This window comes from Cydia pomonella, chromosome 8 (genome assembly GCF_033807575.1).
Source record: "Cydia pomonella isolate Wapato2018A chromosome 8, ilCydPomo1, whole genome shotgun sequence".
Taxonomy (NCBI): domain Eukaryota; kingdom Metazoa; phylum Arthropoda; class Insecta; order Lepidoptera; family Tortricidae; genus Cydia; species Cydia pomonella.
This window is the reverse complement of record NC_084710.1, coordinates 22,740,143-22,765,712: the sequence shown is the minus strand read 5'-3', so window position 1 is coordinate 22,765,712 and position 25,570 is coordinate 22,740,143. Positions and strand designations below refer to the sequence as shown.

Here is a 25,570-nt window from a genome sequence, read left to right as displayed (position 1 = left end):
AATAGTTTGATTGACACCAAGTATATCATAGAACACTATGTCACCATTCGTTAAAATTTTATACTATATTTTAATTATTATACGAAATGTATGTTATAACAAGTAAAATTATTCCTAAGGATTGTTATGAAGAATGTTTTTATGATTATAGAGCATTCTGTCATTAAATTAGTATGACTAACAACTTTATATGTTTTGTTTTTATACATAATGTTTATTATGAGTTTCAATAGTAGTTAAATGAAATTATGCTAAAAGTTTGTATTAAAATTGAACGGCACCCGTTTTCTAGGGCGAAAAATATATAGGTCCTATTTCTGGGAAAATGCGCGTTTTTTAGTTTTTATATGTTTTCCGAGCAAATCTCGGTCTTCCAGATAAATATTATCCTACTTTACAAGTATTACCTAAGACATAGTTCGCAAATTCCATTTTTTGTGTAAGTAATAATAAATATTTATGGTTTTATTTATGTAACAATGTACGGTTACGTAAAGAAATATTTCTTTCAGAGTGTAGAAAGGCCACTAAAGTCGTCCTTAGATAAATGACTACTAAATTAACCGTACATGATAACGTCCATCGCGGGGGCAAAATAGCTAGAGGCCGGGGCTCTATTGCGCCATGGCGTCTGGGCGCGAGCGCGCATGCGTTAGCATTTTCCCGCCAAACACCGCGCGAGCGTCCGCGTCCACAAACAAAACCTTTATTTTTTTTTAATTTGAAAATGTAAGATGTTATTGTTTTAATTTTTTGTGTTTTTGAAGTGCTGTGTCGTGATGTAGCCATGTTTTTGGGAATTCTTCTGCTGCTGAGCGAGTGCACTGCACTTGCTTTTAATACCAGCGATGTTAGCCCGCGGGATACGGTAAGTGTATTTTTAAGACACGAGAAACTATTGTTTAACAGCAATATAAATGTAATTAGGAAAAGGCGGCAAATATTTAAAAATATAGGAGCGAAGAGACTTGAATTTCGCGCCTTTTTCTACAGATAGGTTTGCCAGAGTGTACGTATTTATTTCCGCTCAAACTATTATAGTCTGTCAAACAACTTTGTCAGAAGGAAACGCGCGAAATTCCAATTTTCTTTGGGACGATAACCGACTACATTTTTTTATTTGCTGTTGTGACGGTAATGGCTTGACAGACTTTAGTTAATTTTTTAATGTTTAGCTACTTTAGCTTTTACTATGCGAAAGAAATTTGTAGTCATATTGTCCAAACAACTATGTACGTAAAATTTTTAATATAGGTACCTACTGTACTGTTTTTAGTTGGTCCAAAACCAAAAACCCAATATTCGTGTTTATTCATGCATGGGATACTGATCGTTCACGCCTAAAGTTTTCAAGCCTTGTTCTATAGCCGGTGAAACAAGTGTGTCAGTAGAAAAAGGCGCGAATTTAAAATTTTCTATGGGACGAAAACCATACGCGCCTACATTTTTTTAATTTATCTCTCTTTTTGGGGGTCACGCAAAATAGGCGCCAGTCGTCAAGTTGCGGAAAATCGCCCGTGTTACAATACACTACAATTTGCCGCTTTTTCTAGTGACGGAAATGGCTTGACAGACTATACTTACAAAGCTAGCTTGCCAGAGTATACGTTCTTAATACCATAAACAAGATTTTAGTCTATTTAAAAAAATGTGATCCAGGAACTTGAACATTCGAATTTCGAAACAATACCTAGCTGCACGAGAACCATTTGAGCTTATCTTTGCGCATTAAGCCTTATTCATTTTGTTCTAACCAGTTGGCTTTTGGCTAATATTATAAGGTAGGTTAGTTAAATAAATATAAATATAAATATTAGGTTATTAGTTATCGCAATTTTTCGGTAATTCAGGTCTGAGTCAAGAGCCATATACAATACAGGCGTATTTGGATTTTGATACATAGATCTGGATTAGACACGCTGGCAGATCAGATCCATAACTGATCCAGATCTAATCATTAAAATCTGAATACGCCTGATAATCATGCTCAACTTTGCATATCTATCCTGTCAAATATTACCTACGGCGCTTAGCACCATATTGGCACATAGTGCATATCATGTCCGTATCGTGCGTATCGTATAGCACATATAGTGCGTATCGTGTAGCGTGGTATGGGCATGTGATGCGGAGGGTTGAAAGTCATGTGACGAGAAAGGTATTACGAATGAATGTGGAGGGATGGAACGGCAGAGGAAAACCTAGGAAACGGTGGATGGATTGTGTGAGAGATGACATGAAACGAACGCGAGTGAACGATAAGATGACGGGTGACAGAAAGATATGGAAGAAAAAGCCATGCTGCGCCGACCCCAAATGAATAGGATAAGGGCAAGCGAATGATGATAGTGCATATCATGTCCGATTCGCACGGCGCTCCGACGTGTGCCATGCGCCTACCTTGAAAAAAAAAACAGTGATTCTCCAGAAAGTTATCCGTGCCATGTTTTTATTTTTTGTCGGTTTTCTTTTTTCGTAAAATTTGATCGATAGATAGAGTTCCCAATTATGTACTCGATAAGGCACAATTTCGCTGTATGTCCTAAAAAATAAATTTCTCCGAGTTACCAAAACGTATGATCTTTCGTATATTTTTTTTCCAAATTAAGATTTCATATTAATACTGCCTAGAATGAGGAACACTAACTTTTTTAATTTTATCAAAATTTGACGAAAAAAACCTATTAAAAAATTACCATCTACATTAATTACAAATAATCAGTACCTAACGTAGCCATAAGCCAAACTATCAATTTTATAGATAAAAATCTGAATTAAAGAATTAATAATAATAATATAGGTACCTTTACAATTCATAATTTACGCTGTTTTACTCTCATTAGGCCAAGCAATGTTTGGTGATGGCAGGAAAAGAGCAAGTTTACGACTTTATTTTAGCCAGACGTATAATAACCAAGTAATCGTATTTTATTACCTTGTCTTGAAATAGTTCACATTTGTCACATCATCGCCACAAAGTAAAATGCTAGAAAAACTAGAAGATATCATTACGACATACTGTTTCCCGTGTCACTAGAGTCACTGGATTACCAGAATCTACAGTGATGTCACACAGATCACTCACTTCTAGATTGAACGTATAAGACGACTTGCGGTCACCACGCGCGTTTAGTATGAGCGCCAGCGCGTTTACGACATACGGCTGCATATATAACTAAATTACAAATAGCAATAAAAAAATTATAGAGTGGAAAGATTCGCGGATTCGAATTTGTACTATACAAATTGGCTTGCGAAGGGTAGTATTTCACGCAAGTTTAGCGGAAGTAATAGCATAAAAAATCTCTAGGGTGGTAATGGAACAAGCTGTAAGTGAGTTTTACTTTCAACAAATAGTGATATTTCTTTTATGTATGATTTATAAAGATAAATTAAGACCGCGGCCGGCAAAACGTCCCCCTTTGTCGCTTGTCATAAGGACTAAATTTGCTTTGTAACCTATTAAGGCGTCCTTATGGCAAGCGACCATGTGGGACGTTTTGCCGGCCGCGGTTACAATTTGAATGATTTAATAGCTAATTAAATATATTTGACACAATTTTAATATATTTCGGACGATATCTGTAATTTTACCGTAATTAGCGTTAAATTACCGTAATTAGAACTTATTTCACTTAAAAAAAATATATTTGTCTTCGTTGTGCAGAAAAACACTGTATTTATGGGCATAAGCAAATGCTTAGGAAATCCTATAAGTACGTTGTTGCGATTATAAATTCCGCTGTGTCAAATGTTGAGAAAAAGAAAACCATATGCTTAGTTTTCACGGTTTATTTCAGTTTTCAAAAATAGAGCACATGTTAGAATTTATATGCGCAGCGAACTAATGCATGCCTAGTGAACATGCACACCAACGAACATGTGCACAAACGCGATTCGCGCACCAACGAATTGCCAGTAAGGCCGGTCTTTACGAAGTAATATGTAAACATTGGTTTTGCCTCGTGTAGACACTGCATTCATCGGAATGCAGTGTCTACACGAGGCAGTCCCCATGATGTCATAAGCGGTTGCCTTGTAGGCTAGGCCCGCGCCGTTTATATGGACAGGACAGTCTAACGCGTAGAACGGGTTTCAATTATATAAACTTTATGAGTAGGGGACGGTGTCCTAATTTTGTTCTGGTACGTGGTTATGGGTTTGATAGACATCTACTAGTTGAAGCACAGAAATAACTGTGGCTCTGTCTGTGAGCTGTAGAAAATGTAAAAATGAAAAATAGTTCGTTGAGTCATTATCACAGCGAACTCACAGTAGTCTTAAGTGTCATAGACCCTACTGGCACTTAAGTCCTTTATGCCAATTAACACCAGTTTGAATATTTATATTAATAATAGTGTTGCTTGTTGTATTAACATTTTTTGTTATTTTTAATCGTTACATAATGCAATTTTGCATAATACGTTATTGACCTTATTTTATGTAAGTATTTATATTTAGTTATATTTAATAGGCTGTTGTTATCCTGAATACCAATAAATTTTTCTTCTTCCTCGCTTTGTCCCGGCATTTTTCCACGGCTCATGGGAGCCTGCGGTCCGCTTGACACCTAATTCCAAGATTTCACGTAGGCACTAGTTTTAACGAAAGCGACTGCCATCTGCCCTTCCAACCCAGAGGGTGAACTAGGCCTTGAATACCAAAAAATAAAAATTATATCTATGTGTCTATGGTTCGAAAAATCGCACCGCTTTTTAGATAATAATAGGTAGGGTTGCCAAAAATTTAATTAGCAATCTTGAGATTTTCTCTTTTACAGATGATCAAAAACCTAATCCACTTCCAGACGACCTATAAACTTGATATTTGGCACTGGGGAAAAACTACTTGGGCAAAACTACTTTCATAATTAATGTCATCATCACTTACTAATCAGTAGGGCTAAGATGGTCGGCTCTTTATCATTTTTTACCATCGCTGTCACGTTCTAACAAGTAAAAAGCGCGAAAGTGACGGGTATAGTGACAAGTGATAAAAACGGAACCATGCTGCTACCGCTGAAAGTAAATGATATCCCAACAAAAACATAAATGTGAAATAGGAGTCAAGTTCAATTAGGAATCTGTGTCGTTGTTGACTCGCCGACAAAAGGATTGAGATTTATTCTGTGCTGTGTAGAAAATCCTGAAATTGTAAACGAATTGCCTTGGTTAGATTTAACGTACAGGCTTTTATATTCGTCTATGTTACTTTTATAAAATTTGGTTTGTTGGTAAAAACTACGGCTATCAGCATTCGAGCGCGTGCGTACCCGCTGACATTGTGGGCACCAGTTGAAGACCAGAGATCCTGATATATTAATTTCTGGGGAAATCTTGATATATGGCAACCCTGGTCGCATCGTTGCGTGACATAAGACCTTTTATGCTACGACGATACTATTTTATAGCCTATTTGGGTCATTCGAGATATCAATGTCTAGTGGTACGTACGCACTAAGCTAGTGGTTTAGTTGAGTGCGTTAGTATTTGTATTTGTCTTTGTGTGTAGAATGCATAGAAGCTTTACTTGGTTAACTTGCACTCGATGTTTCCTGATATCTTTCGAAATTATTATTTTTCTGTAAGTATAAAGGCTTTTTCACAAGTCAATACAGCATTTAGAGCAGTGACATCATAACGTTACAAAACAAAATTAGAAATACTACAGCCATAGCAAAATTACATTATAATAATCTTATAATTAATAATTATTACAATATAGATACACGAGATGTGTGTGTCTCTAGGGTTAATAATATATTAAGGAGATTTAAAAGCTCCTAAAGACGAGATTTTACTCAGCACCATTTTAAAATTTAAAATTGTTTTGACCATATTTTTCCTGTATGTGATTTAATTCCTCATTCGTTCCGGCCTCTCTTAAATAAATGCGTAAATTATCCAAAAGCAATATGTATAGTAATCAAGATTATTAAATCCAATGGATTTCTCATCGTCTGCAGTGACGGGTTGATTGTCGCCTCTTTTATTTATTGTCCGCCCTTTTACTGTAGTTACATGTTGCTTCGAGATATTCACATTTTATACATTTTTTGCAGAAGTCATTTAATCATCGATATAAATCTGTTCTTGCAAAGATCCCGTCATTATTTTTTGAAAGACTGGTTTCACCAATATATCAATTTTATTCTTAGTAATTACTTACAGTAAAACCGAGGTCAACAATGAAAATATTAAAAGTATCAATAATGACGTTCTTTTTGGTTGTTTGTGTTTTTTGTTCAATTTATGTGTTCAATTTATTGTCACCCTCGGCATTTCTGGACTGATACGACCTTCAAACCTTCAAATTTAATCTGCCTGTCAGTTATTCGCGATTGTCAGCTTTTGCGAATAACTGACAGGCCGATATCGTCCGGCGAACAGTACCCCTAGTGTAAATAAATTCGATTTCGAAACGTGACGTACGCGTTTGAGTTTAGTCACATTTTGTATTGGATTTAGAAAGAGCGCGCCAAGCGGGACGTTTTGGAAACTCAAAATCTCATACAAAATGAGACTTAACGCAAACATGTTCGTCACGTTATGATGTCGATTAAATTTACACTAGGGGTACAGGTAATCAGTGGGCCCGTTTACTCCCAAGGAGAACTCATGACATGAAGAAAACATACATTGATATATACTTACTTAATAACTTACTAGTGAGATAAATACCTAGTCGTTTTATATCTAATAAACTACTCATAACTTTTGCTTCTTGCTTTTATCTGCTTTTTGCATGAATGTTGACTAATAGACAGTGGCGGATTTGTCAAGGCCAAGTAGGCCCGGGCCTAGGGCGGCAAGACATTAGGGGCGGCAGCAAGGCGGCAGTCTATATGATGGGTGCTGAGAAAGGGGCTGCTAGTAGTTACTACCAGGCCTGGGGCCTAGGGCGGCCAACACTGCAAATCCGCCACTGCTAATAGAGACATTGCTGTGCAGCGTCAATTAAAGATTTTATACGATGTTATTAAATTTCTTTTATGCAATAAAGATTAAATAAATAAACAAATAATCGCGGTCCCTTCTGGTACTTCAGCGATTCGTTGACGACCAATTACTTTTACTAACGAATAGCAAAACTAATAATAATCACCACGTTTAAGATTGCGGATAAACGCTATAAAATTACATAAGATAAGATAACCGACCATTGTAATATCCTGTGTAAACGGTGTCATACTTGTATTTCCTCAAACTATAAAATAAATAAATAAATATAATAGGACATTATTACACAAATTGACTAAGTCCCACAGTAAGCTCAATAAGGCTTGTGTTGAGGGTACTTATATAGACAACGATATTTACAATATATAAATACTTAAATACATAGAAAACACCCATGACTCAGGAACAAATATCCATGCTCATTACACGAACAAATGCCCTTACCAGGATTTGAACCCGGAACCATCGGCTTCATAGGCAGGGTCACTACCCACGAGGCCAGACCGGTCGTCTTAACTGACACGTTATACCACAAAAAGACGTAAGTTACTAAAACTCTTGCGTGGAATGATGGTTTCTATGACAGTTCCTTTAAGTCTCTTTCGATTGGTCTTAATAAATTTAAAATTTGACGAGCGGTCTGGCCTAGTGGGTGACCCTGCCTATGAAGCCGATGGTCCCGGGTTCGAATCCTGGTAAGGGCATTTATTCGTATGATGAGCACAGATACTGTTCTTGAGTCATGGTAATGGGTGAAGTATTTGTATATTTGTAGCATATGGTTGTCTGGGTCAAGCCCAAAACACAAGCCTTCTGGAGCTTATGGGACTTAGTCAATTTGAGTAAGAACGTCCTATATTATGCTTTTACCGTATTTTTAATACTTACACAATAAATTAATGGGATAAACTTCAAAAACAAATTCAAAAACATTTTTTGTGGCAGCTACTCCATCAAAAAAATACTGTCATTGGGACCACCATTCGACGATAGAGTATAATACGTAGATGTGACCTTTTGGATGTAGTAGAAAACTGCTTAATAGCATTTAACATGAGAAGTGTAAATTGGTTTGCTGATTGAAGAAAAACTGGTTTAATTGAGGGCAGCAAAGGGCAGCGCATGCTTCCAAGGGCAATGATGATCTTTGGTAATTTCCCGTCAGGTCTTTCGAAGTTTAAAAATCTGAACTTGATTTGATACAGTATGTCTGCCACCATTTTAAATGCAGGGCTCGTTTCTACTCGCTAAATCAAGCTATTTTTTTTTTATAGAATCAATACTGAATTCGCGAATTTTTTTTTGGCTTTTCTATAGAAAACATCGGTGTCTGATCAGACAAAATGCACGAAAAAGCAAAAAAAAATTGTACTGCGAGTATAATGCAAACTATATCAAATTAGCATCATGTTTTAAAAATCCAGTTGCCGCTCCCGATCATCACGATCAATAGACGGATAAACCATACGTAACCACGTTTGATCACGAGATGAACGAAATCTCAAGTCAATATATAAGATCTACTTAACGCATAAGATGCTTTTTATCGACAGTCTACATACATAGGTCACTAGATAAGTTTTGCAATAGGCAAATATGAGACAAAACCTTTAAACTTACTTTTTAAAACTATATTTCCATAGGTAGACTATGTTTGGCGGGAAAATGTTAACTTTATTTTTAAAATCTTGTACTTATAAAATATTCGAAAGTCGTCTTTAGCCCACGCCGACATTTTTAAAGTTTATATTTTAATAAGTAAATCTAGAAAGAAAAGAAAATAAATGTATTCCCGCCAAACATTGTCTATGGAAATATAGTTTTAAAAAGTATATGTGATAGGCAACTTCTTTTTTTCATATTTATCTATTACAAAACTTATCTATTTACTAAAGGTATTTTTTTAATATGAGTTTTTTTATTTTAATACTACGTCGGTTGCAAACAACCATATGGCCCGCCTGATGGTAAGTAGTTTCCGTAGCCTATGTACGCCTGCAACTCCAGAGGAGTTACATGAGCGTTGCCGACCCTAAACCTCCCTCCCCTCATTGAGCTCTGGCAGCCTTACTTACCGGCAGGAACACAACACTATGTGTAGGGTCTAATGTTGGTTTTCTGTAAGGGTAGTTAGGATGTTGTTTTTCCATCATAAAATAAAACCTAATATTCGTACTTACCTGATAGATAGGTATTATGTTACATAAAACCTTAGACTTCTTAAAAATTGTATGATAAAAGTCTTAGAAAAAACACGTTATAATATAACGTTTTCGGCACTGTATTGTCACAATATTATATGTAATATTTTGTAATGTAACTCTTCTGTAGTGACTGTTTGTGCCAAAATAAAGAGAAAAAACCGGCCAAGAGCATGTCGGGCCATGCTCAGAGTAGGGTTCCGTCCCTTCGGCCGTGTACGCAACCAGGGCTTCGTAACCAGATGCGATCGAAAACTATCTCTGCCTTGTACGAAACCGGTTGCGATCAAAAACTAATTCCGTCTTACTAGTTATCAGTTACGATCGAACACTTTTCTTTGTTGTACGAAACCTTTCGACCGTTGATAAAGTCAGCTAAGATTATATTTATACACCATGTTATACAGTATAAGTAATGTACACGTTATATATCTAGTCAAAAATCAGAACACAGTAATCAGATTAGAACTCACTTGAAGTAATGTTTAAGTGGCCAGTGATTTGTTATATTACCCACTGTAAAGGTTTCATGTAAGATCTAAATATGTTATATTGAGTTTTGTTAAATCAATAGTTTCCAAAAAATGCACAGGATAAGAAATTATCATGAGTATCATGACAAAATATTTGAAAAAAAAACCTATAGCTAGATGGCCCAGACATTGGTTTCGTATAAGAACGAGAAGTGTTCGATCGTAACTGGTTACGGGTAAGACGAAATTAGTTTTTGATCGCAACCGGTTTCGTACAAGGCAGAAATAGTTTTCGATCGCATCTGGTTACGAAGCTCTGGTTGCGTACGCGGCCGAAGGGGGTTCCGTAGTTACTCTTTCGTCACAAGAAGCTAAACTGGAGCTTAAAGTATGGTGGATTGTTGACCAAGGGATTTTTTGGATCTATGGTTCAAAAGTTAGAGGGGGGCGGGACACATTTTTTTTTCTTTCGGAGCAATTATCTCCGAATATATTCACTTTATCAAGAAATGTTTGTTGAAGACCCCTATTAGTTTTGAAAGTCCTTTCCAACGATATCCCACACTGTAGGGTTGAAGGAAAAAATAATGTTCACCCCCACTTTACGTACCCTAAAAAAATTAAATTTTTAGATTTTATTGTACGACTTTGTCGGCTTTATTGATTTATATATCCATGCCAAATTTCAGCTTTCTAGCACTAACGACCACGGAGCAAAGCCTCGGACAGACAGACAGACGGAGATGGCGAAACTATAAGGGTTCCTAGTTGCCTACGGAACCCTAAAAAGTATCAAAATAGAATAGTTAGCTTTTGTGATATTTACAGAAAAGACGCCAGTTTTCCCGAAGCTTAGTAAGTTTACGTATAACATATGTATTGTCATTTTCTTTCTCTTGTTAAGGTTTTCTATTTCTGAGCACGAATTAGAAAACCTTAACAAGGCTCCGCCTGAACCAAAGAATTAGACTAAAACGCGAGCCCTTGGTTTATTTACCGATGCAGGCTTGTATTGAACTGTCTCGGCGATAACAAAGAGAAACGGCACTGTTGCACGCACAATGCCTAGATTTATTATAGCTCAGCTGCGGAAAAGGAGCACTAGCTGAGCTGAGGGTGTACCGCGAACTACGTTCGACGTGTTGCCTCTCTGTCGCACTTGTAAATTCGTACGTAAGTGTGACAAGGAGGCAACACATCGAATGGCTGGTCGAATGTGGTTCGCGGTAGGCCCTCTGTAGACCTCGCGATAAATTTCATGAGCTTAAAAAATGTAAAAACGAAAAATACCTACCTCATTGAGTCGTTATCACAAAGTAATCACAAAGGTTTTAACTGACATAACACTTTAATGGCACTTAAGTCCAATATGCCAATTTCTACTATCTGCCCATCTGGCACGAGGTCTCGCTTTCCGACGCTTGCATGAGACTATATATTCTTATAATTAATCAAATGTCAAAGACAAGATTGTTACCAAACTTTTAGTGCATCCAAAATAATACCTAGATGTTGCATCAACACATGCCATTTCATTTGTCCTCGTATACCTAGGTATTAGGTTAGATCGTGGTCTGGCGGTTGCCTAATTATTTATTGCCTAAATAGTAGCCTTTAATCGTGTACATGTGTGGAAACTTTTAACCCGAAGGTCGTGAGTTCAAATCCCAATAATAGTACCTAACAGCCAGAGTGGCTAAAAATATTTAGAAAATACTTTTGGTACGTTACGGTCAAGAATTTTAATTTCAGTACCATTTCGTAACTTTCACATTGATTGTCACTGTTACACGTTACAAAATGGTATTTATTATGAAGTGTGGAATTAAGAGGAGTGACATCTCTTATGGTAGAACTGTTGCAAAAGTGTCCAGCTGTCAGCTATAAATAATAGTTCCAAATCTCTCCAGAGTAGCGCTAGAGTAGCTAAGAACCTAGGCGCTATTGACGGAGTGAAGTGCGCTGTCTACAGCGGCTGTCTATGATTTGATTTTTTTGTTCAAGTATTCTAGGTATTGTAGCGCCACCTATTTAAGGTTTTTTGATGGCACTTTTTGGTACATGGAGATTTATTTCCTTACCTCCACCTTCCGTAGGTATTTATATGAATTTCTTTGACGTACAGTGACAAGGTACGAAATTGAATTCCTTGACCGTACTATGGGAATAAAGCTGTCTTAAGGTGGTTCGATTTCCATACAAAAAACGATTTTGGTATTTTTGGTGTTACCTTGATAGAAAAATATAACGTTTTTTTGCGTGGTTTCTGTATGAAACATAGTTTTCCTATCAATTTAGCGCAAACTAATAGTCGAAAGTAGATAGAAGCGCACATATTTATGTAGTAATAGTGTGTAATGACTTCATAAAACGCAATCGTTTTTTGTATGAAAATCGAACCACCTTAAATGAGCAATATTTTTGGCCATTTTGGCTGTCTGTCACTACTGTTCGATGCTGACTCCAATGAATTATTGGAACATATGTATGGAATGCCATTACATATTCAATAGTTTAAGCTTAGAATAAATTTAGAAGTGGAAAAATTACTGTCTTGGGTGAGACTTGAACTCACGGCCTCTGGATCGATATTCCATCGCTCTGCCATCTGAGCCACCAAGACCTCATCCCTAGGCAGCAAATTTTTCCACCATATTGGTCTAGGGGTTGCTGCCTAGGGATGAGGTCTTGGTGGCTCAGATGGCAGAGCGCTGGAATATCGATCCAGAGGCCGTGAGTTCAAGTCTCACCCAAGGCAGTAATTTTTCCACTTTTAAATTTATTCTAAGCTTAATAGCATCGTTCGCAGACGTTTCTGCTCGTTAAAAATTAATTCAATAAATATTATACGACATTATTACACAAATTGACTAAGTCCCACAGTAAGCTCAATAAGGCTTGTGTTGAGGGTACTTAGATAACGATATATATCTTATACCTTTAAACGAGCAATTCTTGTATATATATATGTATATATATTTCCGGGATCTCGGAAACGGCTCTAACGATTTTGCTGAAATTTGGTAAATGGGGGTTTTTGGGGGTAAACAATCGATCTAGATTAGTCTTATGTTTGGGAAAACGCGTGTTTTCGAGTTTTCATGCGTTTTTCTTTCGACGCAGAATATGGTCGCTAATTTCGTGTTGCCGGCCACTGCTCGTCTGGTCCAGCGGGTTAAGACGCGGACTGCTAAACGAGTGTTACGGGTTTGAATCTCGCCCGGTGACTAACTTTTTTTTTTATATGTTCAAGTTTATATATAATTTTTTAATTTTTATTGTTTTAGACAAGTTTAATGTAGTAAAAAAATGTAGATAAGATTATCACCTATACACCACCATATTACAATAAATAGTTATAACCGAGCAATGCTCGGTCGCCCAGGTACTAATATATAAATATTTATAAATACTTAAATACATAGAAAACACCCATGACTCAATAGTTTAGTTAAACGGTCTTACAAAAAATATTGTTACAGTTTCTTCTCTTAATCTAGACCTATAGTCTCCATTTTCGTTAAACATATCATTATATAGATAAATTAATAATAAATTAATTTATTTCGATCAACTTAGGATCATACCACGTTACGTTAGTATATTACACTAAATTATTATAATTAAATCATAATGAAACGTAAAACCTAACTTAAACAATAATTACGCCCGGTCGAGCTGGATGGAATGGACAATATGGCTTGCGGTAGCCGAAGCGTTGTATAATGTATAAGCAAAAAAGATAGATTTATAGATTGAGTCATTCACGAGGACGCATGACTTGACTCTTATTGTCATGTCAGTAAAGGTTAGATTTGACAAATCTGCGCGTCATCGTGGATGACACGAACTATAAATATAAAATATCCTTAACAGGAACCAATAATTGTCATAACTCTGCCGACTAATAGTCTAGGAGGCTGTCAACTCGTTTAAAAGTTCAATTATTATAAGTGTCAGTAAAATTCCATTTGAACGCGACCCGACTCTTGACCTCTTGCCTCAGTACTCTCAGTAGCGCCACTACGCTGAACAGGGTACCTAGTCAAGATGCCAATCGTTTGCGCTATGACAACGTAAGAACGAAACGCTATCTGTCTCTCTACCGCAGTAGAATGTAAGAGTGATAGTAATACAGGAAAAATAGCATATTTTGGCGGCAAAATATGTATATCAATGAAAATTTGCTTTTTATCTTTATCTTGGCACTAGAAATGAGGATCTGCCGAGTTCTAGAAAAATTTAGGGGTCTGGCGGGGTCCCGAAGATTGAGTGGGAGAGAATGCCTTATAGCATGAAGTCCGTCTTTTGACTCTTTTGTAAGAGTTTATTTTCTTTTGTGCAATAAAGATTAAATAAATTAAAGTTTTTCCAATTGTTTATTTCTGATTAAATCCTACTTTTGATTTGAAATATTTAGTTTTTTAATCTTTTCAACAAAAACCATACATATCTCGCAAAATTGTGATCCTATAAGTATGGGTATGGTCTCATACGATTCAGCGAAAAAAATTACACGAAAATGACACCTCACTCGCCTAGTTTGTAAAATGTACTTTTTTAAATGAACCCCCTGCTCATACCCCCCGGAAAGGGGGTAGGACCCCTAAATTTTGCTAGGACTCGACAGATCCTTTCTATTGCCAAGATAAAGATAAAAAACAAAGTTTCATTGATGTACATATTTTGCCACCAAATTGTCATATTTAGTGTTATTTTACCCGTACTATTATAGTGGGACTGAAAGCGTTTCGTTGTCGTAGATAGAGCAAACCATTGGCATCTTGGCTAGGTCTCCTGTCCAGTTAACGACCTTATATCTTTGGAATAAAGATTACGAATTGTCACTCAATCGTGTGCATAAGACCTCGTGCTATGGAACTCCACTTTTTCTAATGTTTACCTAACCTACATTTCGCATATTTCGCGATATTCGCAAGCAATCATGAAGTGACCAACTATATCTCATTCTCAATGACCGTGCTTTGCTTACTATGTCAAATAATGTTACTTAATTTCTAAGTCAAGTTATTATCGATGCCATAAACTTACTCAACATTGCCTGCTATGCCAATTGCCTGGTTTCAAAATATACCTAGTGATTAGAAAATATCCCTGTAAATATAAATTTAAATTACAAAAATTAATATAAATGTTATATTAACACATTCACTGCCGGGAACCCACCTGGTGGGCGCTCGTGAACTTTGTTCAGATGCCGGACAACCCGCCGGGCGGGTTGTTCTGTACGCAGCTAGATAGACCACCGGTTTCTGGGGTAGTGCGCCGTTTTTTGTCTGGCAGTAAATGTGTTAACACATTCATCTGAACAAAGTTCACGAGCGCCCACCAGGTGGGTTCCTGGCAGTGAATGTGTTAAGTGTTTGTGAACAAATGCTTAAGGCAAATTCTGCGTATCTTTCGGCCTAACTGGATCACAACGCTCACTTATGGAGAATTACCGGACAACCACCCGTACACAAGGAGATCCAAACGCGCAAATGGCATTGGATTGGGCATATCCTCAGAAAGCCTGACACCCAAGGTGGTCCTGACCTGGAAGATGCCCGGAAAACGAAAACATGGTCGCCCTAAATCTACTTGGCGCCGTTCCGTGGAGCAAGAGTTAGGTGTATTGGGGATGGGGTGGGAGGTGGTTATCCAAGCTGCCTAGGACCGGAGTCAGTGGAAGAAAACGGTTCGAGCCCTACACCCCAACTGGTATCACGGCTGCTCGCGTATCTTAGCTGTATACTTTTGGTTTGTTTACGGATATGATTATACTAGTTTAAAGTATTTTTTGTTGACTCGTAGAAAAAGTATTGTATACAATAGTGATATAATCAAGCTTTTCAATCTCGTACCCACTAAAGCCACTCAGCAAGCTTCGTGGCGGTACTGGACTGAAAAGCTGGACTGTATAAAATACTGACATAAAATATTGACGACCGATCTGGCCTAGTGGGTAGTGACTAGTGACCCTGCCTATATGAAGCCGATGGTCCCGGGTTCAAATCCTGGTAAGGGCATTTATTCGTGTGATGAGCATGGATGTTTGTTCCTGAGTCATGGGTGTTTTCTATGTATTTACTTAAGTATTTATAAATATGTATATATTATATATATCGTTGTCTTTGTCTAAGTACCCTCAACACAAGCCTTATTGAGCTTGCTGTGGGACTTAGTCAATTTGTGTAATAATGTCCTATAATATTTATATTTATACTAATTTATTGCCTTCACCGTAGTGTCTACGCCAAGAACCAGCAAGTAAACGAAAGCAAACAAAGATCTCAACAAACAAGTAAATATTATAAGTGATTAAGCGTAAACTTAAGTGTTTGTATTGAGAAATCGTGTGTTAACTTTACATCAAGTAAGCATCATTTCAATATTTATCGTTCATACTTTTCATGGCTAAACTGTTTGTAAATATTTACATGTTACGTAAACGTTCATGGCATTTAAGCATGTCTTTTTAAAATGGAAGCTTCCATTGTATACTTATGGCCCGATTCGAAGAATGATTGAGAAACGTTTAAGATCTTGGAAAGATCTTTAAAAGATCGATTAACTAAACGACATGTCAAGATTGACGTTTATTTCTATTCCGCTGTGATTCTAATAAGATCTATCTACGATATTTCTAACGTCAAAGTAACATTGGTTGCCCGAATCGAGCTAACTAACTAACTATCGAGGCGCAGTGATCCAAAGAGGGTCTTGGCCTCCAAAACGAGAGAATGCCACCTGTCCCGATCCTGTGCCACTTCCTGCCAGTTGTCGGCTTTGAGTTGGCACAGATCCGCCTGTACACTGTCGCTCCAGCGGTACCTGGGCCGACCCACTGGACGGCGACCAGTCGGTTGTCCCAAATAAGCTCTCTTAACACCTCGATCCTCACCCATCCTCAGTAAATGGCCGAACCAGCGAAGTCTGTGGCATTTCGTTTCGCCGATGATATTGGGTTCGGCCACTAACTCCTCGATTTCGGCATTCTTACGGATCCTCCAGGTGCCGTCATCTCTTTTGATAGGTCCCAGGATCTTCCGTAACACCTTTCTTTCCGCTACCAGGAGCTGACTCTCTTCTTTCAGTGTTAGTGTCCAAGCTTCGCAGCCATACATAAGGATTGGTCTTATTATAGTTTTATATACCCGTAACTTAGTATTTCTGCTGAGAAGCTTGGACGCCAACACCTTATGGAGGGCTGCGCTGCATCGCAGGGCGTTTTGGATGCGTATATTGATCTCCTCCTCTCTGGTGTTTGTGTCGGTAATCGTGCATCCGAGGTACCGAAATTTGTCAACTCCACGATAAACGGTGCCTCCAACATGAAGACTGCTGTCAACATGAAGACGAATCGAGCTGCTTCTGTCAATTATACGACGTATCAATTCAATTCAATCATTTATTTGAATTCTAGGGAGATCCTGCATATAGTGTTAGTATATAGTACATCGAATATTAAAATTAATTGAGGTTAGTGACATAGAATTTACAAATAACTTAAGTCCATAATGTCAATATTCAGAAATGAAGAAACGGCCGTCCCCGTTCCCCTTAAGCTTGTCATTTTAAAATGAGAGCGTAACTTCCATTGTATGGGAGCGTCGTTTTAGCGGCGAGTTCGTGTGACTGTTAATAAAAATAATTTCCACGGCATGCATTATACCTAAACGCAAATTCATAATGAGAATTACGTGAGATTCCCACACGTTAATGTGATTTACTGTCAATGAAATCTCCCGAAAGAATCGAACCGCGATCTTATGACATATTTAGCAATTAAAGCAATAAAAATAATCATGAATAGGTAATATTTATGTAATATTTATAGCCGGATCCCTTTGATTGACATAATTATTGAAGGTAGAGGTAAGGAATGAAATCTCCATGTACCAAAAAGTGTCCGCCAAAAAACCTTAAATAGGTGGTGCTACAATACCTAGAATATTTGGACAAAAATTCAAATCATAGACAGCGCACTTCACTCCGTCAATAACGCCTAGTTTCTTAGCTACTCTAGCGCTACTCTGGAGAGATTTGGAACTATTATTTATAGCTGACAGCTAGACACTTTTGCAACAGTTCTACCTATGGAGATTTCATTCCTTACCTCTACTTTCCATAGTCATAATGTAATGATAGTCAGATTATTATTAGTCATAATTCTGAAACCGTTGACGTCTCAGGATTGTCGTAAGGTTATTGTTCGATATACTCCTCAAATTAAGCTCTTCTGATGAAGAAGAACTCCAGGATAGTACTATCATATTTTTCTTATGAACTTAATTCCTAACTATATACAGTATCGTTGATGTATTTTTGATAATATATGTATAAAATATGTATTGTGTAGCCGCTTCGGCTGTACGGTGCAGTCTAATGTAGGTACACGGAGCCGGGAGCCGTGACGTATGTGTTTGGCGTCATGTGTCGTCAACCGGTCTTCGTAGGAGTACTGATGTTGCGCCAACAGTTATCCTATAGATAGGTAAGGTTAGATTTGTTTTTATGCCAATCCTGAAAAGATAGGCGCTTTTGAGTAAAACTAAATTATGACTAACGAAAATGCGGACAAACAATATATTATGACTTAAAACTTTATGTGAAACAATAGAGTTTTAACTTTTAATCAATCAATAATATCCATGAGCGGCGGTAATCGCTTACCATTCGTCTGCTCGTTTGCCTCCTGTATCATAAAAAAATATCTTGCATAAATTTTGTCTACTTATCTTTTACGGGCGGCAACGTGCATGTACCTCTGGAGTTGCAGGCATCAATAGCTACGGTGGCGGCTTACCATCAGGCGGGTTGTATGCTTGTTTGCTACCGACGTGGTATAAAAAAGCGGTCATACATACAGTGACTGCCATTTGTCATATAATGTTCGTTTCCCACCGACCGGCTGGAGTCGGGCAGCGTCGGAGCGCATTTTCAATGTGCTTTTATGTATTGCCTTACAGGCAATTCGAATGTACACTGATATAAGAATGATATTTGAATGTTATTTAGTTATCGTGCGTGTCGCCCGCAGCAATACATGCACGGATAAGCACGAGCGAAGTGTACGATATCAGAATGACATCAGGTAGATGTCATCTGATATCAGTTTACGTTCGAATTGGCCTGTAAGAATTTGTGTTAAGGCTCACTAAGTTCTTACTCTTACTGAATGCGTGCCCGGGAGCGTGGATATCATGTTTTTTAATTTGGTTTTTTGTAAGCTTAAATAAAAAAAGTAATGGATACGTTCCCCCAAATATGACATTGTCGATTTTTAGAAGCAATTTTCATACTTTTAGCTCTTGTACATACTTAGTTAACTTAGTTTGTGACAATTTTTTAAAGTGCATGTTAGACCTATGTTTGTGATTTTTCTATCGAGCGAAACTCAAAAACACAGGATTCGAATCGATATAATTCCTCGAAAAAGGCCTTAAAATTGCTAATTAAATTTGTGGCAACCGTATTGTGATCCAAAAAAGCGCTACGACTTTTTACAGACTCCTTTTAAAAACTTCCTATCACTCAAAACTCTCTAAAGTCAAAATCGTTTGATCAATTCATGGAGAATAATTGCGCGCGCGTCGCGTCGAGTGACACAGGTTCCCCGTCCGACAGCTAAGCGTCGACTGCCCCCCATCGCCCACGCAGACACCGACGCGCTTGGGCAACGCACGAAGTTGAATAGTATCGATTTCTCAAAAACTATTTATATAATTGAAAAATCTGCAGACGTAATTGAAGTGTACATCATTATTCTCTATTGGCTAAAATTTCATATCTAAGCGTTGCAAAATAAGAGAGTTTATAAAATATATATATATTTACTTGTGATACGGTATGTTTTTTGAAATATCAGTAGACCTAATTAAAAAACAATTACCTTGTGTACAGAACTTTATTGTTCATACAACGTTCAAGCATGCTATAGCGACGTAAAAACAGCTTAATTTTCCCACGTCCTAGCTGTAAACTTTGTGGTTTACTGTGAAATTGTGCATTGGGAATATTCTCAAATAATAAAGCAGTTAGTAGCAGGTTGGTTAACCTTATGTGAGGGTTGTGAGAATTTAAATAAGTACTAAAAATGTCTCCCGTTAAATACTATGTACCTAATCATGGGAATGAATACAATGAAAAAGTGAATACCTGTTTATTAAAAAATATAGTAGGCATCTCACAATTTGGTAATAATTTATGATACTCAGCAGAAGAACCACAGATTCTCAATAAGGGCCTCTACAAACCTCACTGATAATCGCATGCGATTTGCATTATTATTATTGACAACGCAAGCCTCATTATTCAGGGGTAATAAATCCTGTTGGCAGTTAATCGTCGCGACGTGTCACCGTGTCTCGTGTCATCGATGAAAGCTAATTGTCATGCAGATTGCCAATCAGGGACGACATTGCAATTGATTATCGTGTTTAATCGGACTAGACGTCCGCGCCGTGGCCCAAAACACCGGCGGCGTGAAGGTTGATGTTAAGGAAATGAAAATTTATTGATTTTTCTCAAAAAATGCGTAGATTGTTGTTTTTACATTCGTAATAATAGGCTGCGGAATACTGCGTGGCTCACGCTTGAGAGAGCCGCGCTGATAATAGATTTTCGTACAACATGAATGGTCTAGGCCGGCAAAGTGATCTTGAACGCTTGTCACGCACCGTGCCTTACATTGAACTTTTCATATTAGTTTGAAATTTTGAGGTCGGCGTGACTTTTTTGATGGCCCGGCGGCGGCGGCGGCGCGCCGGCGCGGCTTGGCCAGTATGATGGCTCATCGTGTAGAGCAGCCATAACAGAGTGGCTCCGTTGCGTCGTCTGACTCGGCGTAGGATTCGGCAGGTTACCCTCCGGGGTGGTTCCGACTACCGCACCCTCCAGCCAGAAGTCCGCGCCTGCAGCGGCCAAAACCTGGGAGGGATCAAAAAGCCGGCCAGCAACATCTAACATTCTAGAAACGTCCCTAAATTGAACATTACCACTTGTTGTATCTGGCGTAGTCTGACTCCCGAATGGTACCTTTAAACGTACCTATGTATATAACAATTTCAGTACCTGGGCGACCGAGCGTTGCTCGGTTATAACTATTTATTGTAATATGGTGGTGTATAGGTGATAATCTTAACTACATTTTTTTACTAAATTAAACTTGTCTAAAACAATAAGAATTAAATATATATATAGATTCGAACCCGTAACACTCGTTTCTAAAAAGACGCAGCAGCAGTCCGCGTCTTAACTTAACCCGCTGGGCCAGACGGACAGTGGCCGGCAACACGAAATTAGCGACCATATTCTGCGTCGAAAGAAAAACGCATGAAAACTCGAAAACACGCGTTTTCCTAAACATAAGACTAATCTAGATCGATTGTTTACCCCCAAAAACCCCCATATACCAAATTTCAGCGAAATCGTTAGAGCCGTTTCCGAGATCCCAGATATATATACATACATATATATATATATATATATATATATATATATATATATATATATATATATATATATATATATATATATATATACAAGAATTGCTCGTTTAAAGGTATAAGATACTTACCGAATTGTCAATGGACAATATTTGACACGAAATAAACCATCCAGTAGTGAATGATGTTTCCATTGACACGGATCCACCGAACAAGGCCAACTGCCATTACCGCCCCACGACCTTATGCACATATACATAGGAGTGATAGTTGCATAAGGCGTCATCGCGTGCATTGTTTAGTAATGCCAGTTGCAATGTGCGTTCGGAATACTGATTGATGTTATGTCAGAGGTTTAAACTTGGATTAATTTATAGGCTTCGCTTTAAAGTTTATTACTTGTAGTAGATGCGTTATGAGTGTTATGACATTGTGTGTTTTAGTGACAAAGATGCAAATTTTGAGTGGTTTCCTCATGTTCGCTGGTAGAATTGACTTTTAAGTGATGATTTTAAATGATAAATATTTACGTCGACGAGTAGAAAAAGTCATTTTTACTATCAGGTAAAAGCCCCGCCTAACTCTACTAAGGAAATATGAAAATAAATAAATCTTCATAACTTACGACTAACATGTTAATAAGCCTAATGAATAGTTTACACAAAGCATACAATATATCAATACAACTATTCACGCAAATATAAACAAACACGTTTTACATAAAAACCGGGCACGTCCGACTCGCGCACGAAGGGTTCCGTACCATTATTTATAAATACTGCAAAAAAAAAATGTTGTATGGGAGCCCCACTTAAATATTTATTTTATTCTGTTTTTAGTATTTGTTGTTATAGCGGCAACAGTAATACATCGTCTGTGAAAATTTCAACTGTCTAGCTATCACGGTTCATGAGATACAGCCTGGTGACAGACGGACGGACTGACGGACAGCGAAGTCTCAGTAATAGGGTCCCGTTTGACCCTTTGGGTGCGGAACCCTAAAAACCACTGTTTAACATTCACGTCAATAAAGCCAATTTACGAAACAAATGCGTATACAAATTACAAAGTGAGAATAAATAAATATTAACTATCACTTATACAACGTTTGCCGATGTACGTGAGGTACGCGTTTTCTGGGTTACTGGGTTTTGTATGGAGCCGCCAAAATGTTGCCATGTGTGTAAAAATATATATTGCGCAAAAATACGCAAAATGTTTAATGATGAGGCTCTTAGTTACCAACATTATACACGGGCCCGTGAGCATTGCGAGAGATTTTAACAGTATATATTCCTGATCATACTTAGAGACTAAAATGTCCTATAAATTTTTTTGCCACTAGTTCAAATATCCTTATTGATATATGTCAAAAAGCAATAAAAGAAATTCAATTTTTTTAAGTTACAGTTTTACAAATAGCGTTTACATGTCATGTACAAATGCATTCAAAAAACGAAAAATATAAAATATACAAAATCATTTTTTTTGTGAAATTGACTTAAACTCATATAACAAATTTTATAAAATAAACGCCATCAAAGGTATTGTTGCCTTTGATAGTGTGCACGAACTGTAGGGGGCAGCACAGGACCCCCTATTTAATGACGCTAAGTGTAAATATCAAAATTTCAATTTCCAATGTAGCCCAAGATAGCAAAACCTACAATACAAAAGAAAACGTACGTAAACTGTAGAGCAGGGCACTTTCTTTGGCGTGAAGTGTCTTTGTACAGCGTATGTTTCCCATTCAGGCTGAAAGGTGGCAGACCCTCCAACGCGCACGGCCCCTTTATGATAATACTATTACTTATTTATTTGTAGTTTTATATGTATGTACAATTTTATTTATTATTTATTTATTTAGAACAGTCTGTAGGGCTAAGATGGTCGGCTCTTTATCATTTGTCACCATGCCTGTCACATTCTAACAAGTAGGTAAGTGCGAAAGTGACGGGCATAGTGACAAGCGATAAAAATGGGACCATGCTGCCGCTGCTGATACATATGTCAAAAGTGCATAATACGATACATCTTACTACTAAAAAGGCCTACGGTAGCAGCGTGGTTACATTTTTATCACCTGTCACTATGCCTGTCACTTTCGCACTTGCACTTACATACTTGTACGAACGTGACAGGCATGGTAACAAATGATAAAGAGCCTACCATCTTAGGCCTACTGGAGGTTCATAAAATATATACATATGTAACATAAAAATTGGTATGGTTATACAAATACCAGTATAAGCCTAAAGTAGGATACATAAATATGAGAATGTATAATTATTGGTGCAATAAAGAATATTTACTTACTTACTCTGTGCCAAAGACTGTTGCAACTCACCTAGTCGTCATGGTAATTTTGCCAAGTTAATAGATTCCACAGTTAAAATTTTGATGGGTGTACGCAATCAGATTCTCGGACAGTTGTCGGACCGCCTCCAGCGTAAACTTCCATGAAGTACCTAACGGAAATTCGTGTCAGTATAAGCTATTTTAAGTTATATAACTAGAGACTGGCGACCCCACTCATTGTTGTTTTGCGGGGCTACGACATATTTAAGAATACCACTGTATTTTATTAAATAAATAATAATAAAAAAAATCCACGATGACGCGCAAATCAAATCGCGGTTATAGCCCTAACCGCGAAAATCGAAGTTCATCATTTGCGGGCATTTTTCTCTGTCACTCTAATTACGTCTTAGTGAGAGTAAAAGAAAAAAGATCCCCGCAATTTGCGAATTTCGGTTTTCGCGGTAGGCCCCCAGGCGAGGTAGGCGAGGCGAGAAAAACACCGGGCCAACAAGAGAAACACTTGTAAGGAATCCTCTTCATACTGTGCTTCTCTTACCCCATCTGACTGTATGTCAGGGGTTCGAAGTTATCCCTAGGAACCCTTATAGTTTCGCCATGTCTGTCTGTCCGTCTGTTCGTCCGTGGCTTTGCTCCATGATTGTTAGTGCTAGAAAGCTAGGCACGAATATATAAATCAGTTACGCCGAAAAAGTCGTAAAATAAACACTATAATAATAATTTGTTTCGAGTTACACAGCATGTATATAAGAATTCAAGTCTTGGAGATCCTCTACATCTCAAAGGATAATTTAATGATTTTTTTTATCTCTGACACTTAGAGACTTATACATCTCTACTTATGACAGTAATACAGTATACATTCTTAATAAAGTATATATTATTTCATCGATTCCATGTTTGTAATTGTATTTTGTAATTTTTATTGTTTGTAAAAATGGACATGTAAACGTGCCCCCGTGGCCTATTTGCTGAATAAATATTTGATATTGATATTTGATATTTATAATATTATATAGAAGGGATGATACACGCATTTGCAACCAGCGGAATCACTATGTATTGTACCTTATATACACACTACACACACTATGTATTTACACACAACACATACATATAACATTTGGTTACACTATGTATTGTTGGAGTATAATACCTTAGTATATACACCGTGTTTTATTGCATTTCGTTAACTTCGGGGTATCAGTAAGTTCGGTTAAGGAATATAAATGGCACAGTTAATGAAAAAAATTTTTTTTATATAAAAAAACAGTTAAAGGTCACATGTAGCGTTGTTATCGTCGTCCGAGATAGTTCTTACGTTTAGTAGCAATAGCAGCATATTTAATATATGAACTAGTACTAAACACTAATCAATGTGTATTCAGGCCCTAAGCCAAGTGTACACGCTCGTAAGGGCTAAGGGTGAGATAAAAAATAATTTTTATTTTATCCCATTGTTCCTTTGTAATAAAAAAGCGGCCAAGTGCGAGTCGGACTCGCCCATGAAGGGTTCCGTACTATTTATGACGAAAAAAAAACTACTTACTACATCTCGTTCAAACCAATTTTCGGTGGAAGTTTGCATGGCAATGTATATCATATATATTTTTTAGTTTTATCATTCTGTTATTTTAGAAGTTACAGGGGGGGGGGGGGACACACATTTTACCACTTTAGAAGTGTCTCTCGCGCAAACTATTCAGTTTAGAAAAAAAATGATATTAGAAACCTCAATATCATTTTTGAAGACCTATCCCAACACGTATGGGTTTGATGAAAAAATAATTTTTGAGTTTCAGTTCTAAGTATGGAGAACCCCCAAATTTTTTTTTCTATTTTTGTGTGAAAATCTTAATGCGGTTCATAGAATACATCTACTTACCAAGTTTGAACAGTATAGTTCTTATAGTTTCGGAAAAAAGTGGCTGTGACATAAACGGACAGACAGACGGACATGACGAATCTATAAGGGTTCCGTTTTTAGCCAAATTAATATATAGTTCGTGTCACCCACGATGACGCGCAGATTTGTCAAATCTGACCTGTAATAACATGACGATACAGACAAGACGCACGTCTTCGTGAATGACACGATCTATAATAACTAGAACATAAATCAGAATACGTATTTAAGCAATGTTTCCACAGTAAAATTGTACACCATC

General features: G+C 37.4%; 1 protein-coding gene and 1 long non-coding RNA gene across 2 annotated transcripts in view; one reads left to right on the top strand and one right to left on the bottom strand.

The window, feature by feature from the left end:
* The first annotated feature begins 425 nt into the window (after positions 1-425).
* LOC133520864 (phospholipase B1, membrane-associated-like) overlaps positions 426-25,570 on the top strand; it is a 48,252-nt gene continuing 23,107 nt past the window's right edge. Inside the window, exon 1 of the mRNA XM_061855556.1 lies at positions 426-868. Coding sequence (XP_061711540.1) covers positions 788-868 — 81 coding nt within the window. The 5' untranslated portion in view covers positions 426-787. The remainder of the gene's footprint in view (positions 869-25,570) is intronic.
* On the bottom strand, positions 11,478-12,158 carry LOC133520869 (uncharacterized). The gene is made up of 2 exons (XR_009799814.1): positions 12,037-12,158; positions 11,478-11,809 (listed from the first exon to the last, which is right to left on the bottom strand). It is a non-coding gene; the product is annotated as an uncharacterized LOC133520869 (long non-coding RNA).